Source organism: Lepidothrix coronata, unplaced genomic scaffold (assembly GCF_001604755.1).
Source record: "Lepidothrix coronata isolate B3197 unplaced genomic scaffold, Lepidothrix_coronata-1.0 Scaffold152, whole genome shotgun sequence".
NCBI lineage: Eukaryota > Metazoa > Chordata > Aves > Passeriformes > Pipridae > Lepidothrix > Lepidothrix coronata.
The window spans coordinates 951,388-969,662 of record NW_016690332.1 but is presented as its reverse complement, the minus strand read 5'-3'; the positions used below and the strand labels follow the sequence as shown (position 1 = coordinate 969,662).

Genomic DNA, 18,275 nt, shown 5'->3' with positions numbered 1-18,275 from the left:
AATGCAAGGATGTTATGTTATTGCAGTATCTCTCTTTTGATACACAAAGTTAGGTACACAAACCTCCCTTCAGCATCAGAGGGCTACAAAATGGAATACGATGCTCAAAAGGGAAAGCTGCTGCTCTGTAGGCTCTGCCAGAAGGGCGACATTAAACGCCATGAGTAGGCTACAAGTCATGACACCCTCCCTACGGAATTCTGGCGAGTTTAAATGAAACCTGTGGATACATTGTTTCATTTTTCTGATCAGATGTATGCAAAGTTGGGAAGAGGTTCACATGGATTTTCTAACCTCTCCTGGGGCTTTCATGATTGAAGAGGATGCCGTTCACAGCAAAGAGATTGTAGGCTTCTCTGAAGTTCACAACAATCCAGTAGGCATACAGTTTTGCTGCCCCTATAAAAATAATTTTGAAGCGTTATTGTATATCTGCTCAGCTTGTACACAGCTCAGACACAGACACACACACATCTATTTCACATGCAGGGTGAAGTCCACATTTCAACAGCAGAGTGCTTTAGAATTTGATTAATTCCCTATATGTGTTAAATTTTATATGGAAAAAAAAATCCAGCCCAATAAACAGCAGCTGACAGGGAAAATACTCATCTTCTGTGCAGCCTCTGATCTGGCCAGAAAGCATTAGGGCACCTTCTCACTTGTTTTCTTATGCACGCTCAAGCACAGCATTTTTTCTTTTACAATATAATTAACACAGAGCGTGTGAAATACACCACTGTGGTGACCTTTGCTAATTAAAAAAAAAACAAACAAAAAATAACTTTGAAGGAATAAAAGCGAAAATCTGGTGCCTTAACACTTAAATTGATTTGAAAGTTTATCACCAAAGTCCTCCATGCCCATTGCTTTAATAAGTGTTTCAAATTTCATGCGAGTTCATGAAGGAAGAAGTGCGCTCTTGGGAGTTTTTCATTTAGGCAACAAAAAAACCGAAACCTTATCACTTCAGTGGTACCTCACAACCCTTTGTGAAGGAAGAGTCACTCTGCCTCTTCCAGCCCCACCCCATCTCCCCCCTCAAGAGCTCTTCACCTCTGAGCTGAATGAACAAGGTCTTGTGAAGTGAGATGCTAATTTCCAACCCTCAGGCAATGGCAGCAAATACTTTTTATATAGTCATTCATAAAGGTATGCCTCTCAACATGTCTAGTCACTTTAGCTCTATCATGATTCTAATCTCACACACAAATGACTTCAGCCCTGAGACATGAGCAGGGAGAACAGACAGACACTATACACACACACACCATCAGCAATCCTCACCGTAAGGCGATCTTGGGTAAAAAGGGGTGGTCTCCTTTTGCGGGATTTCTTGCACTTTTCCAAAAAGTTCACTGGTGGAGGCTTGGTAGAACTTCACAGAGTTGATAAGGCCACAGGTCTTAATAGCATCTAGAAGTCGCAAAGTGCCAACTCCATCAACGTCAGCAGTATATTCTGCTAGGTCGAAAGAAATCTTGGGGAGAGAAAGAAATAAAACCCCACTAATTTTACTAGGGGAACCAGAACATGCTGTGGTCATGCACAACCAAACAAAGTAATACATCACTTGTCACAGACCATCTAAACACTTCTGTACAGAGTAGATACTCAGAATACAAAAGTACCCTCAAAGGATTTCCAAGAATAAATAAGTAGTTCCATAAATAGCAGAACAAAAAGACTAGTGTTCCCTGGGATTATTTTCCCATGTGAAGTAAGGCGTAAGCCTCCCCCCAGTGGGAACATTATCAGGCACTCTTATCTCCACAGCTGCCAATTTTCACAACATTCACTTGGTATTAACGTATTTGACACACTTGGATTTGGTTATAATTGCCCAAAATATATTTAAAAAAAATAATAGGCTAGACAGACAGCATGACAGCACAAACATATATCAAAAAACCCCCAAAACTTTAAACGACATCTGAAGTTTTGCAATTTTAACATACATCAAAGTTCAGAGAAGACTAGAAATATCTGCTATCAAAATGAGACTACCCACCCCATCTGACCAAGGTGTACCAGAGCTGTTGCTTTTGGACAGAGGTTAGGGGGATGATGAAGTGTGAGAGCAAAGGGTCAAGGTATCCTAAAGAAACCGGAAATCTCCAGCTGATTTATTCTTCAAAGTATGATAATAAACTCATGCACACTGGTGGGCCAAGAGTCCTTTTTCTCTCCCCACTCCAGTATTTCTCAGTTATCTTTATGATGAGCTTGTGGCCTATGTCGCAATCAATGCTCAAGTCTAAGCTTTCAGAGTATTTAAAAAATATATTAGTTCTTTCTCTTTCAGTTACAGCACAAAAAAAAAAAAATTGGAAAAAGCAAGCTGAAAGTAAGAGATGTGTTGTGACCACCTCAATTTGCAGGCAGGAGAAAACATGCTCAGAAGGAGGCTCACTCTTTTTGTTTGGTGGGTACAGGCTGGTTTTTTGGATGTTCTGACAAAGCTCCTGGACTCCAAGGAATTTTTTCCCACCAGTTCCCACCCCAGAGGCATGTTCCTCCCTCTACACTCTCTCTCCAATCTAAGGATTTTGCCTATGTTAGTTTTTGAAAAATTTTTCCCTGTTTATACTGACAATGTTATAAAAAGTAAGGGGAATGGACTTCTAGAGCAATCTCCCTCATGGTCCCGAAGAATTATTCTACCTATGTCCCCTCTGGCTGATGATTGACTTCCAGGAACGAGCTATAGAGTGATGGCAACATTGCAGTCCCTTTATAATATCTATGCTGGATGTTAGTGAGACACTACCGGTATCAGACAGTACAAATCTACAATACCTCCTTCATTAGTCTTCAGTAACAGGGTAGCTACTAATGGAGTAGAGAGTAAATGACCGTAGTTGGACCAGCTGAGGTGTCACAGTGAAAGCAGTGGGAAACCTGTCACTTACCAGTTAGTTTTTTAAGGATCTTTGCAGATTCAGACAGATAGCCCTATATTAATTTCTTTTGTTAAGCCATTTTCCCTGTTCAGTAATTACTGGAAGTTTAAGGCTTATTTATACATCAGATGGAAAAAAAAATTCAATTAATTTGAGTTTTCACTTTTGGTTAATTTAATACAGGTACGAAATTATCTGAATTGTGTTCCTGTTCTCCAAAATAAAAAGATTCTCCCAGAGTTTTGATCTGAAATAGCTAACAGTATGAACAAAACCAAACCTTACTTTTTTTTTTTTTTAACAAAAGAACCGCCCCCCCCCCCAAATGAAACCTGATACTTTGGCTTGTTAATGTGGTATGACTCAGCTGAAATTGAGCACTGATCTACCAAGCAGTGATGTGCATTTTTTGTTTTAATCCCTTTGGCACAAAGATGACAGACACTTAAGGTCTCTCAGCTTCAGTGCTTAAGTAACTCTGAGGAAAACATTTTAATGAATAGGTGATACAGTCAACAATGCACTAAGGAACACAAATTTGTATATTAACTACATGTCCCAGCTTTCCAACAAAAGGCAAAACACTTACTAATTGTAGCAGAACCAAGAATTTACTTATATTAAGGTAGTTTCCAACAAATAACCCTGAAAACATCACCCTGAAATGCAAATCTTTGCTTACATATCCTACTACAAAGTAAATGGCACATGTAACTGAGGGAGTCTGAGATCACAGATTATAAAACCTCTTAACCAGAGAGGGCAATGAGGCTGCAGTAGTACTGGGAAATGCTCTCCCTGGCTGATGCAGAGACCAATTTCACAAGAGGTGCTTTTCCCTATTGCCTGATGAATGACCTCAATCTTCACCTACAAAAAACCACTCCCTGGGGTGTGAGGTAATTGTGCCTCCATGCCTACTGGGTCTGAGTGTCCCCAGGCAGAAACCATCAGTTTTGTGTCTGTTGGGTGGTTTTGTAATGCAGACAGTTGTTCACCAGAGTCAAGATTCAGACCACTAAATTCATTTCATTTTGGAGTGCAGGTTAGACAAGAATGGCATTCATGAAAATAAAAGATGATTTTATCTACTAAAACATTGAACACCAAAAATTCTGGACTGTTAAGACACCCTGTAACAACAGGCAGTAAAACTGCAAATATAGATAAAAACAAACCAAATTTTAATTTGATTTTAATTCAAAGTTAAAAATGCAAAAGAGTCTTATAAAATAAAAGATCAACTAAGTAGTTAAAAATAAAGCAGGGCAGAGCAGGAAAAGGTGATAAGTTATCCCTTACCACATTATTTCCCTCTCCTTATACACATTATTTTGTGCAAGACCCACAGGAAGACTGAACTGTAAAAAAACCCAACAAAACCCAACAAAAAACACAAACAAAAAAACCAACCAACCAAAACCAAACCAAACCAAAAAACCAAACAAACCCCACAAATAAACAAAAAACCTCCCCAAAAAACCCTCAAAACCAAACCAAAAAAAAAAAAAAACAACAAAAGAAAGGCAGGGACCTCATTAAGAGGGATGTGCAAGAGAGAACTGACATGCATGCATAACACAAGAAAAGACTGAGTTATAAAAACAAAATATAGAATCGGATTCAATAGATGTTACTCATAGAAATAATCTCCACTGGTGCACTGAGCTCTAGTAGTGGAAATACTTGAGAGAGTAGATATGTCATGGAAATGATTGTAAAGGCAGGTGTATGAAGGCTAAGAACAAGTCATACTTTATGAAAGATTAAACACTTACCCAGTGGAAAAAAGTGCTTAGATAATACCTACAGATGAGAGCTTTCAAACTGCCTACTTTATGACAACTTTCTTAAGTGCCTGAATTAAGAAGATTGTCTTCCTGCACACCAATAAAGACAGTGGTGATTCACAGCAGAAGGCCTAATGAAGATGCTCCTGATCATGCTTTGGCAAAACCATATACACACTCCTCTATTAATTCAGCTACCTAAAATAGATGCTCCATTCTTTCCTCAAAAATCTAAAATTATCCATTACTATCCACTGCAAAAAGCAAGACCTGCAATTACAACTCGTTTTGAAGGATGCACCAGAATTTTTTTTGTAATGACTGGAATAGGGAAAAGAAGCTTCTTTGAATGGCAGAAACTTTAAATCTGCAAGTTTTCTCAAAGAATATTGAAGCCATGGATCCAATACTACTTCACCTTCTTTGGACAGACTTTGTGACAAAGAGAAAGCACAACATACCAACAAAACAGAAATTGCCTGCTTGGAACATGTTAGTCTGAGTGACCTTGGCACTCCCTTCCCATGTATAATGAGGACACTATGCTTTTGCAGTTGTCATTATTGATCCTGGAGATACTGTAAAGTATATTCTTCAGATATGTCTATTTATTCCACTCAATAGGTGCCATTAAAAGTGGACAGAACACTAAGGAGACACTTAAATCCTTGGTCAAAAGTACTTCAAACTCCAGGGTTTCACATTATGAACACTCTGCAGAATTTCCTCAAAGAATACTAAAACGCAAACAGACTCCTTATGTACATAGGAGTTCTATATACTGAGTATCTTCACTGCTGGATTAAACCCTAATATATACATTTCAAATATATTCTCAGGCAAGAAAAGATTTCCACAGCAAGGTTCACCCATAGAATGGTAACATTTTCTTGAAAAAAGCATAGTTTCATTAGTTATAACACTTTGGAATCACAGGACACAATATGAATACACTGAACCACATAATTTCTCTTCTTTCATGTGGCTGCAATCACAATGAGTTTTGTGAACTTGTTTCTACCTTTTGAATTTGAACTCTTGCATTCCCTCCCTCCCATTTCTTTATAATCACCAGATTCAATCTCTACAAGAGATTTGAATTTAATAGAGCGATGTTTTAAATATGATGTTTCCCAACTGATCATTCAAAAGCAAGCTTAGCAAGGTCTTTAACAAGATTTAAAAGCTTACTGAAAATTATCTAAATGAAAACATATGGGTCTTACCCTCCACAAGACCACATTCCTATCATGTCTATAAGCACTACATACAAGACTGTCGACTTAGTAATACTTGTTTCTGACCAATGCATTGTCAGCACTGGTGATATTCTGAAAATTATCAAACACAGGTTTGGCTTTGTGAGATACTTCATCTCTGTTTTTTCATTTGGAACAATCCAACAGATGGGCTGCAGTCATATTAACTATCAGTTTTCAACCAAAAAAACCCCTGTATTCTAGCAGAATATGCTTTAATGCTCTACCTAAGGAATATAAATAATGATTTGAAACTTCATCTCTTTCTTACAGCTTTCTCAGTTTCAGAAGATGGAATTTCTGGAAGGCTAGTGTTAATAAGAGGGAAGGTTTTGTGAAACCCCAAAGGAAATAGGATAATATAAACATAAATTATTATTCTTTCTCTGTAAAAGGAAAGGTGGCTAACCTAACTATAACATCAAAATAAGCATCTTTGCTCTCTTGAAAAAACCTACTGTAGATTCTTGAGACTTAGCAAAGTAGAAGATATGTATTGGGTCATTGAGAAACATTTAGACCTGAAAAGCAAATCACAGAACAAAAAAACTGCTCAGAAATTTTTCAAGTCTCACAAGTTTCACAGTGGTTACTTTTTTGTATTCTTTAAAATAAATTCTGTTTGCTTTGAATATTCAGTGTGCTTTCCACTGCCAATAAAAACCATTGGGATCACTTATATCATCTCAGTAAGCAAGCTGCTCAATCCCTAGGAACAGGCATGTAAAGCATAACATTCCAGTTGTTAAATCTAATGCAGACTATAGGCCAAGCATTCCTATAAAGTCCTAACACAATGGGAAAAAAAAAATCTTAGGGATTTTAGGAAATCTAAAGAATCCAAGGGGACCTGGGTGATGTCAAGGGGATGGGGAAGAACCTATATATCTACGAAAATGTCAGGTAACCTTCTAGGAGAATATGACAATTCCTCTTCCTCCCAGCCTCTTAACTCATAATGAATGCTTAACTTATTGTCCTCTCACCCAATAACAGAACTAGTTGAAAGACACAAAATCCCCCAAACAGCTATATACTTTGCCATACAGAAAAATAATCAATTCCATAGGTCTGAACTGCTTATGGTTAAGCAATACTCTCGATCTCTTAGAGCCCTACTCAACTTCTTAGCTAAACAGAAATTGACTAAAAAAATAATGACAAATTCTTAATAAAATGAACGTTCTTTTTGTAGTTTTATCTTCTTTCCTATTTATTTCCCTGTTCTCTCATTAGCAAACCAGAAAAAATAATCTGTATAAAATGAGAGTAATTTGACAATATGATTACAAGCTGAGAATTAGCCAAAGAAAATTTTTATAAGTAGAAGCAGAAGTCAACATTGTTTCCTAAAATGCATGTTAGCCCAAGACATTCATAATATTGCTGCAGCAAGAGAGTTTGGGTAACTTGGATTTTCAAGGTACTCATGATGTAAAGGAATAATCAATGCAGCTTCTAAAAGATGTGCTTCTCTACCAGCGCTTACATTTTGGTCGCAGTGGTGGAGTTTCTCTGCAGTTCTAGTCATACTGTGTGACTGGAGAGACTTGCTGAAGTGGTTAAAAGTTTGACTTTGACACCACTGGGCCAGCATTTCACCTTCACCTCTAACTGCGAAGACCCAAACCAAAGCACAAAAAATAAGCTCTGTGTTGTTTAGTGATTTTAAATGATCCTTGATGCTCTTCAGATTCTATAATAACTTCCTTTGTACAGCTCAAATACCCAGTGATTCCCCCTAACATACTGCACAATGTATGTTTAATATGGCAGTTTCTTATGGTTTGGCTTGTGTAAATCTTCCTCACAACTCTCCTCCTGATTAATTTCAAGTTCTTGATGCATACACTCTGAAATAAGCTTTAAAGAGAAATAGCTTGGCATTATTAAAACAGGTTCCCTTTTCCCCTTTTATGAGTAAAAACTACTACTTGCTTTCTGTTGGGGGAAAAAAGAGAAAAAAAAAAGAATCAACCGAAAGCAGAAAATAAGCATAGAGAAATATTCCCTGAATAGTTAAAGTTTCATATTTACTGGATCCCTTATCAGTAGGGCTTGTAAATTGGATTCATTATTCAGTTTCTTTAGAAAGCGACTCCTCCCTGGCAAACTGCAGGTGCAGTTGTAAATCCAGCTCTTGAGGTCATCACATTCATCTTTGCCTCTAAAGCAGCCTGCTGGTATATGCCTGACCAGTTAAGAGCTATAGAAGAACCACCAATTGCCTATTATTTTCAAAATTTTTATGCACAATCCTTAAATTGGAATATCTATTCTCCATTTTAATAAAACAAAGTCTCCTACATATTTTACAGCTGTCTTTGCCATTGACTGTTGATTCAAAGGCATGTATAGAATAGATCTCCATTACAGGTAATTTGTAAATTGCTTATTCTTCCAGTCGTTAACTAGCTACTTTAGTGAATTAAGAGAATTTAACAGACTGGATTAAAAGACAGTTGCCCAGAGACAGTTCAAAGGCAATGGACACAAATTGAAACATGAGAAATTACAACTAGATATTAGGGGAAAAATAAAGTTCACAACATGGGTAGTCTCATACTGGAACTGGTTGTGCAGAGAGGCTGTGGCATCTCCATCCTTGGAGATACTCAAAACTCAATCAGACATCACCCTGAGCCACCTGCCGTAAAAGCTGGCCCCACTTTGTGAAAAGAGCAGGTCCAGATGATATTCAGCGACTGCTCCCAAACTACATTATTGCATAATTTTAAGAAGGCAGGGAGATGGGATTACAGCAGCGTGTTTCAATGTTCAGACATGTAGCACCATCCAATGACTAGAACGTGGATGGACAGTGTGCAAGAACAAGGCCTGGCCTTGAGGAAAATCAGCAATTCCTACTGTGGGAGTAGAGAGTTGTTCACAGCAACTTTTTGGAGGCGCATAATCCAGCTTGCTATTCATCATATCTCCTCCAGAGAAGAGCTTCAGATAGAGGAATGCTCAGATCTGATAGTAAAATAAAAATACCAAAGCAGAGGAGGAAAAGGAGGAGGGCTATCACAGAACATGAGATTCAGTATGGTCGTAAACCTTTGTCACAAAAATGTAACCTCCCCATTAGTTTTGCTTATCTTCTCATTCATTTGTTATTAATTTGATGGAACTGGGGAGTTGTCAGGGTTATGTGATGCAAGGGATTTATCTTGCAGAACCATCTCCAACCCACTGTTCTAAGTCTTCAGTTTCAAATTACAGAGATTAGAAAAGAAGCTTTTAAAAAAGGAGCATTGATTCTTTATTCATTGTCAGTATGATTTTGTTCAGGGATAGCTTTGACAACATACATACACACTCAAGTTTTTAAACATATGCCACATGCAGCAAAGTCAGAATGGGTTTCAATGTTTCACATTTTTTAGCTTCAATGGCTAATGACATAGTAATACCCTAAAAGCTTTCTTACATACTGAAGTCCAGCTGTGCCAGAGGCTTTAAATGCTATTTAGCAGAAAGACAAAAAGGGGCAACTTGCAGAGTCACTAGAGAACATTCAAAGGCAGATGTAAAAAGATAGCCAATTCATTTCATTTTATATGTACATGGGGAATAGAAAGTTATGAATAAAATGCATGCAGAGAATGCAGTCACTTCCAAAGAACCAGCACCATTTTTACACACTGTCACATATAAAGAAATTAATTTAAAACATACAGGTGATTTAAAATTGTAACATGACAACTAGTTTATAGTATTAGTTATTTTTTTTTTAACTCCTGAAGCTTTTTAAAAAACTTGTATCCTTGCTTCCTTGATGCTTTCAGAACACATTGAAAGATGCTTTGCACAAAAGTGATAAAAATAGCATCACAAAAAAAAAAAAACAAAAACCCAAAAAAACCAAATCCCAGAAAAACCCACAGACCTTCACCACCTACCTGCTTTATGATTTTGATAGACTTTCAGTGGATAGCTAGATAGATATTGAATTAAAGCAATAATCTAGTATGGCAAAGCTTTGTTAGCAACAATCTCTTTGCTCTTTGCCTCCCTAGTCAACAAGACTTCAAGACTTGAGTTAACACAATGGACCCTCCCAAATATTAACAGAACTTCTGTATTGGCTAGAAGCTAGAATTAACCCAAAACTTTGCAAATTACTACCTTGCCCGACTCTCTTGTACCTCTTACTAACGCATAAAGCAAAATATCCCCATGTTTATGGAGCCTGTCAGAAGTTTTGATTTTTTAACCAGAAAAAAATGTTTTCAGCATTTATTATCACTGAAGATTCCTTCCCAGACTGCAATTTCTTATGCTGCATAGCACTGTTAAAGAAAGCTTAAAAGCAGTTCAAAGAAAGTACCAAAAATGCTTCTCCCTTCATGACAAAATAAAATATTTCATAAATGGAGTTTTGACATACTTGATTAGGGACTAGGGTCTTTTTTCCTTAAGGGTATTTAATTTGGAAACAAAATGTACTGAAGAAAAGCAGATCTTTTGTAGAATAATGTAAATTGAATTTGAAAATCTTGAAAAAACTTGCTATAAAATGGTAAACTTTTTTTTAAATAAAAAATATTTTTGTTATTCTTTCCCCCCCTGCCCCCACATTATCTATCAGCAATTGTCTGACCAGTTCTCTAAGCTATAATTGTCATTATTTTGGCTTGACTTTCTCTGCTATATCTACCTAGTGACTGATGCAGCACAAATCATGATAAAAAGATGAGAAAAAACACTGACTGCTGGCAAAGTCCTGTAATTAATTCTGACCAAGCTGTGCACACTCTGAATGAAGCATCTATAGAGATATGACATATACTTTATAAAAACCAACTTTCTATGATGATTAACAAGAGCTTTTACTTTTTACTCTATGGAAACTTCTGTGATTTTTAATTTTGTAAAATTAAAAGCCTTTTCTCCTTTGAACAAGAATTGCTATCTCCTTCCTAACAGCTAACTAGTGGCTTCACAGGGATTCTCAAAAAAAAAAAAAATTAACTAGATGAATGTGCATGTATTACTCATTAATGGGACCATAAACCCAATTAGAGGGATTGCCCATGAATATGGGCCTTGAGTCAGCCATTCAATTTGAAAGCTAAAGGTGCAGACACAGCCAAGTCACTGCAAGAAAACAAGTTACCGTTTCATTGTGGAACTGAGGTAATGCTGTTTGGAAGCACTCTTAAACCACAGCAAACACAAGATAAAGCAACTTATCTTCTCTCTTTTACTGACAGCTACTCAAAAATCAAACTACTTAATTCATCACAGCCTAAGAGCGGGCAGGTACCTCAGCTCTGACCACACATGGCAGCTTGCTACCTTGTGGTGCTTCAGTCATGGAAGAGCTTTCAAAACAGGACTTCAGGGAGACAAAATGAAAGCATGAATTTTTGAGGAAATGAATATGCATGTGCATACACGCACACACACACAGAGAAAAAATGATGACTTGTTTTCTTGGGCACAATGGAGAAATGGTGGAATCGCCACTCCCGGAAGTATTAAAAAAATGTGTAGATGTGGCTCTTGGGAACATGGTTTAGCAGTGAAGATGGCAGTGTTACATTAATGGTTGGACTTGATCTTAAATGTCTTTTCCAATCTTAACAATGCTATGATTCTATCTAGGGAACAACCTTTGCCCTGAAGTACCTGGGGAGGGAAGTTCTGAGCTCAGAGTTCAACATCTCCACCTGTGTGGCATCTCAACAGGGTGCCCCATTTGTGCACTCAGTTTAGTCTTAAAATAGTACTATAAAGTACTACATAAACACATTTTCCAAATAAATGCCACCACTTCGGACCTATTCCTGGTCCACTCACATTGTTCAATAAGTCTACATTCTCCCCTTACTCACCATCACTTACAATGTGTCTTAATGTTATACCTCCACAGATCTAGTTCTACTTTCTGGTTTGCCATAAATCAGCTAAAACTGAGAAAAAGTCTTCTTCAGCTACAAAGCTTTCAGCACACCTCAGACTTCTATGCAATTAATTTCTGAGGCTTTTTTTTCAGTTTTACTGCATGTTTATTAAGAAATAAATTGGGATGGCTAATTGTATGGGGCAAATTTGGGTGGACATACATGTACTGACAAAAGACATGCTCCCACAGTTGCCACCTTCCAAATTCTTGCTCCAGTACTCCAGCAGGAATGACTGGGAAAATGAATAAACATGCAACAGCATGTAAAGAAATAAGTCACCGAAGTTTTTTTCAGTTTTCTTTTTTGAAGAGGGCAAATAATCGCCTTTTCTTCCAGTGCATAAGGTCATCTTCTGTGAAATTTCACTCTGAAATCTTACTCAAAGAAAGGACAACAATTCCAAAACCAACATATTTTTTCCTACACACACCCAGTAGCATTCTTTTCCTTTTACTTGTTCTTGAGAACAGCTGATACTTAAAAACATTCTTTAAATAAATATAAGTCTGAGGTTTGCCCTTGCTCTGAAAGAAAACCATTGACTCTTTTAAATGTATTAAACTTGCAACCAACAAACCAAAAAAACACCTTAAAATGCTAAAGTGGGTGAACCCTAGTAGAGGAGCACTAATACCCCTACCTGTAGTGCAAGTACAGGCACTAAATATGATTAATTTCAAAATCAAGGTATTAATAGCATTCATACAAAACCAGAGGCTGATGATGGCTTTGTTGTGAATGATGTAATAAACCTGTAGAAATAGCTTTCAGTAAACTCACCATAGTAACACCTAATTTTAACATTCCATTTCAGGCAAGATGGGGATAGGAATAATTACATACCTCAAAGTGGACTGTGATAGTTCTTCATCCTGTGTAAGGAAGCTACAGGAATGGAATATACTATTACCACCACTGCTAGAGCTCAGATTTTAATGTTGTTAGGATACTTATGAAATCACGAGCCTTACATCTTCTCCAGTTGCATCCTTTCAGGGTGAACACTGTATGACAGTGAGCACTCTGAACTCAAAGGCGATCCCCCCACATAAAATGTTCTACTTAATCAACTCATGAGTCTTAGAAGGACGTGGGTGGGTGGCTGGCTAGAAAGAAACCTGTGGGATGAATTTGAAAAAAACATGTGTCTTGACAGGTATGTAGGGGTAAGGTGGAGAAGGCCAAGGGGCAGAGAGCTTAAGGGGATGAGACCCTCTGGTTAAACTTTATTGAACAAGCAGGACGATACTTGCAGAAAACAAATCAGTTTGTTATTTTTTCTGCTGGTATCCCCTTTGCCATACTTTATTCTTACATTTATTATTGACTACTAAAGCCTCTTCACTACAGCTCTTAGAAAACAATGTATAGGCATAAATTTTAAAAGGCAGGTTTGGCACTCATGAGCCATGGTGATCATAAATCAAAGCAGAACATTGCAACTGATTTGTGTACTGCAGCACACAATCCTAATTTCAGCCCTGTTTTTCACCTAAGTCTTGGGTTCTGACCCAGAGAAAAGGACTAGGAATAATAGCTGCTTTTCACTTGGATATGAAGGTAAAACTTAAATTCAGGAAATAGGGATATCATAGTCAACTAATCACGTAAGAACAACAAGTTTGGGAGTTTCCCTCTCACCCCTAAGAACAAATATTGCTTTAGTACTCCTGACCTAAAACAGCATTGAAGTTTTTGTCTCTAGTAGTGCTAGAAGCAACAAAAGACCATATTGACACCTATGAGACAGTGCCTCTCCTCGTCTATACTATGGTGTGGCATTTGGCCTGCCAATAAACCCCCTCTCAGAGGAGCTTTGAGTAAGACTTGATTAAGATATAAAAAGCTCCATCAGCTTTCACAGTGAACTTGGCAGCTTCAGGATGAGGCACGTTGGAAAAGCAATATGGAAGACAAGACCAAGTTGCCAAAACACACTGAACAAATCATTGGAGATGATCAGTGGGAACATCAAATTTCACAAATAAGGTGAAGTCTGTAAAATTGTGAATGACTGCATTTTAGTTTTAAAAGAATGTATAGCTCAGGCAGATGCCACATCTCTATTGTATGCAAATATTTTATTTCAATTAGCACTTTTCAATCATGCTTTTTCTTTTCTGAATGACTCACAGATACCTCAGTCAAGAAATGGCAGGATCAAAAGCACATGCCAACAGGCTGCATTTATCTCACAGAAAGATAAATGTGTAAGGAATCATGTAAATCTATCTCAGGATTTTTTTCAACCTGTCTTCCCTTCCAAACACATTTTCTCTACATGCCTGCAAGCCTCTATAAAACAGCATACTCAGTTTCCACGTCCTTCCAAGCAAGCAGTATTCATAAGAATTTAATTGAAACTAAGGAGATTGTATTTCCAGAGCTTATCCATCAGGCAGAAGAAAAAAAAAATCAAGTTCAGTCTATAAGTTTTATCACATAGCATTAAGCCAAAGAAGAGGTCATAATAGTAACTTGTCCACAAATGCACATACAAAAAGGGGAAATCTTTAGAACTTTTATAGGCCACTGAGAGAGTCCTGCTGCACAGGCCATTATAAGCAGTGATCGTCCATGAGGGAAACACTCTGAATAGCTGTGAAGTACGGCTGGATGAAAAAATACTGTGAGTTAACATCCGTGATTGCACACAATACTGACATAAGCTAGGAACACTATGTCTCGTGGCTGCAGTAGGAGTTTTAGCTAATTTCCAGTGTGCTGACCCCAAGCTGCTTTGGGGCCCTGAGCATCCTCACCTGGGACACAAAAAGTTCTGTCAAGGAACCACAAAATGTTGGGAAAAACATAGTGGTGCCGCCTATTAGCCAGGGAAGCAGAGGAAATTTCTAAAGTGTCATATGGGAGTTTGGAAACATTAGCTAATTTTTGATCCTGCATCACTAGTATTACCAAAGAAGCTGTGCTGGGAAGTCTGAGAAATGTAAATAGTCAATGGTGATGAAAAATTCTATAATTGGTAAAAAATTAAAAAACTTCATCATGAAAGCAAAACCTCAGCATTTCACTTTTCACTCCTATAGATTTTAACACCTCTTACGTTGCAAGAGTACTCTCTCCACACACAAATTTAAGCTGATATTAACTGCAGTTGTATCTGAAAATATGTATTTTTAATACTGGTCAGGTTCTAGGCAGTAATCCCTTTCTCAGAAACTGAATGATTTAAATGAAGTCATAGTTGCTAAGTGCACTAGTCAGCCATATATCATGTTCTCAGAAGTACAAAGAGTACTTGAGGGTGAAAGGTTTTTAGGATAATGTACAATTTCTGCATTAAATACAGAACTGCCATTATATAATTTTAGCAGCTTGCCAACTTTTTTTTTTTTTTGAGCAGAAGTAGGAGGGAGAAATAAGGAGGTTGAATGGAACTAAAACAGTACTGTTTGTACCCTGGTGAATATTAGGGAAATGATAAATGATCCCTAGGACACAGACTGATTTATGCAATAAAAAGTAAAATACGGTGGGGTGGAGCCTTTGTGTGAAAATCTCATCCTTGGACAGCTACAAGGTATGAAATGCTCCCAAGTGTCTCAAATCCCTCAGGGTTGCAATTAACGCATGATAACCACACCCATGAGAACTGTCTCCTCTGTTGGGTGGGAGGAAAAGGAGAGAGAAAGAGATATATTTCTGATTATGAAAAAGAGAAGACTGACAGTTTACATTAGTGAACCCTTTAAAATCAAACTGTTAAAAGTTCTTATTTTTTCTAATTAACAGCATGAATGAAGAGAAGCCACATCTCATGTCACTATGATAAAGGAAAAAACAGATTAAACATGACAGTAAGACAACTACAAGCAAAAAAAAGCCAGATATATGCATAAATCAGACTTGTTAGTAGCTCTTAATTAATACAATAATGAGATTAATAAAAAAACCAGACAAAATACAAGTAAACCTCATTCTGCAAAGGCTATTACTCAGAAAATTCAAATAAAATGTGCTACTCTTAAACTGGCAATCCTACCTGCATGCAACTACACCTTTTTTTTTGCTGCTTGCAGTGCTAAAAGATATCATTAGAGAGCACTGAAGTCTTATACCCTCTTGTATTTTCTTGTAAAAGGCTGAACTCTTCCTAAAAAATTAAGGGATAATGCTAGAAAGTTTTTTCATTTTTTTTTTTGTTGAAAAAAAAGTGAGAATCAAACCATTTTACATTTTTGAACTATACTGGCTATAAGGACAATCCTCAGATTCAGGTAAACAGACTTGGCTAATATATATACAACTCAAATTAGTTGGTATCTACTTATATCCTTGGTGTATGGAAATGCAGATGCATTTTTTCATGTTATAAGCTTGCCAAATTTATGGAGAAAATAGCTACTATGCTCGTAAATTATAGTGATGTGTCGGCCTAATAACACATTTACAGCGCATTTTTATCCTGCAGAAAGAGAAAATAAACAATGAATTTTCTTCCTGGGGTGAGAGAACTCATAGATACTTGATTCACTTTACTGAACTGATAATATTTGCTCTCTGTACAACAAGAGTAAATACTGTGCAATGTATTGTCACAGGAACTTACCATATGCAGGTATGAGATCTAAATAGAAACTCTGCCAGGTTTATACAGCAATCTGATCCTAGTAGTCTTGCATACCCCCAACACTTTAGTTCTCATCCACAACCACTAATACTTTTGAAATTATAGCTTCCCCAAAATTCTAAATTCAAACTCCATTCAATTATTGGAAAAATTAGTATGCTCATAAAAGGACACTTCAGCACACAGTAAATATACACTGCAACTCAGAAGTTTGTTTCAAATATTTATTCTTTTCTTCAGATCCACTAGGAATAGCAAAACTGAAGCTGTTTTAAGAACGGATGAGATGCAACAGGTTGCTCTAAAATGCACAACTTAACACTATGAACTTTAGTTCAGATTAATTCTTCATCCTAAATATCTCTCTCAGCTGCAAATTATGCTGCCTGCATTGGGAATTATCACTTAATCTTAATTGTATAGAACATTTTATACTTCAAGACAGCAAAGGAGGGGATAACAAAAACTTTTTAGCTGTCACACTATTTTTCTCACATTTCCCTTTGCTATTCATCAGATCCTTGAATGAAGTCTTTCACTGTATCTGAACTATGACTCCACGATGTTTTTTCTATTGTTACAAGAGGGAGCGACTACCTTGTCAAGTAGGGGCTGAGCTTTTCAGACAAAATAGGTATTTCTAACACAATGAGTCTACAGTTCATCCATCATCCACCCACAGCCCTGTCTAAACGAGGGAAAAATGTGATGTGCTCCATGGTAAAGATGAATTAAAAATTTCACAGCTGGCAAGTTTGAGGTACTGTTTTCTTAGTAAAGTGTAGGGCCACAAACAGAGAAACTGATTGACTGCTCACCAGGTTTTTTTTCCCTTCTCACTTTACTGCCTCAGTCTTAAACTTTGTAGAAACCTGTTAAGTACAGGATCATGATTTTTATTATTCGATTACTTCTTTTTCTTCAAAACTGTATCAAAATATTAATACATTTAAAATTAACTTCTGATATTCCAGTATAGCTTGACAAAAGTATTTATCTGAGCTTACTCCAAAATTCCAGCTACAATGTATGAAAATACATTTCATCTCCCTTTCTTTGCAATCTGAGGCAACACTTTTATTTTTGGAACAAAAGACTGCAGATATTATCTCTGATAAACAGTTCCAGATCTGTCAGCATGTTGTCCAGACTGCAAGTCCTCTTTAAAAGTTTACATTCATGTGTAATATGCTACAGAACAATAGGTCAACAAGCTGATAGTCCTCTAAAATTTCTTATCTGTCATTCTTTATGTCTTAATCTGCAGGCTTTTACTGAAAAATGAATAAATGATGCAAATATAAATAACTTCATCTTAACCAGAGCTAATTTTGAACCTCAAGTGCATACACAGGCTGAGCAAAATTGAGAGGTTTCCCATGGACCCATGGTTTCATCCTGGGGGAGGTGATGGTCGGATCAGTGTCTAAGTTTAGACTCTACCTTTCTAAGGAGAAAGAACATGATCACCAAAAATGTGGCATGTTCACATATGCTATCATGATATCACATATACCTTTAACACTTGGTATTGTTCTATAGTTTTAAACTACAGCTGTAATTTGCCCTCCCAAACCCATTACCCTCCTGCCCCAGTTAGAGAAATCAGTAAATCTGGATCCAAAGCCTGGAGTCATTAGATCATGTTTTGGCAGACCTTGACACTCACAAAGCTGGTTGGGCACACAACCAGCACTATGTATTGACAGGATACTGCCGGCCACATTTCAGAAACGCAGAGCTTCATAATGGTGAGAGTAAAAATCCTGTACAAAAGTGGGCCATGGAAAAGGTGTACAACTACATGAGCAGCAGGA

The 18,275-nt window shown here is 37.1% G+C and overlaps 1 protein-coding gene across 2 annotated transcripts in view; it reads right to left on the bottom strand.

Moving 5' to 3' along the window:
• The window catches only part of GMDS (GDP-mannose 4,6-dehydratase), a 418,974-nt gene that overhangs the window by 258,671 nt on the left and 142,028 nt on the right, over window positions 1–18,275 (bottom strand). For both annotated transcript variants that reach the window (XR_001877006.1, XM_017828779.1), the window contains exons 5-6: window positions 1,288–1,480; window positions 295–399 (exon numbers count right to left, since the gene is read on the bottom strand). Coding sequence is in view for 1 of the 2 variants with exons in the window: in XM_017828779.1 (XP_017684268.1) it covers window positions 295–399; window positions 1,288–1,480 (298 nt within the window). In the remaining variant the exon portion in view is untranslated. The remainder of the gene's footprint in view (window positions 1–294; window positions 400–1,287; window positions 1,481–18,275) is intronic.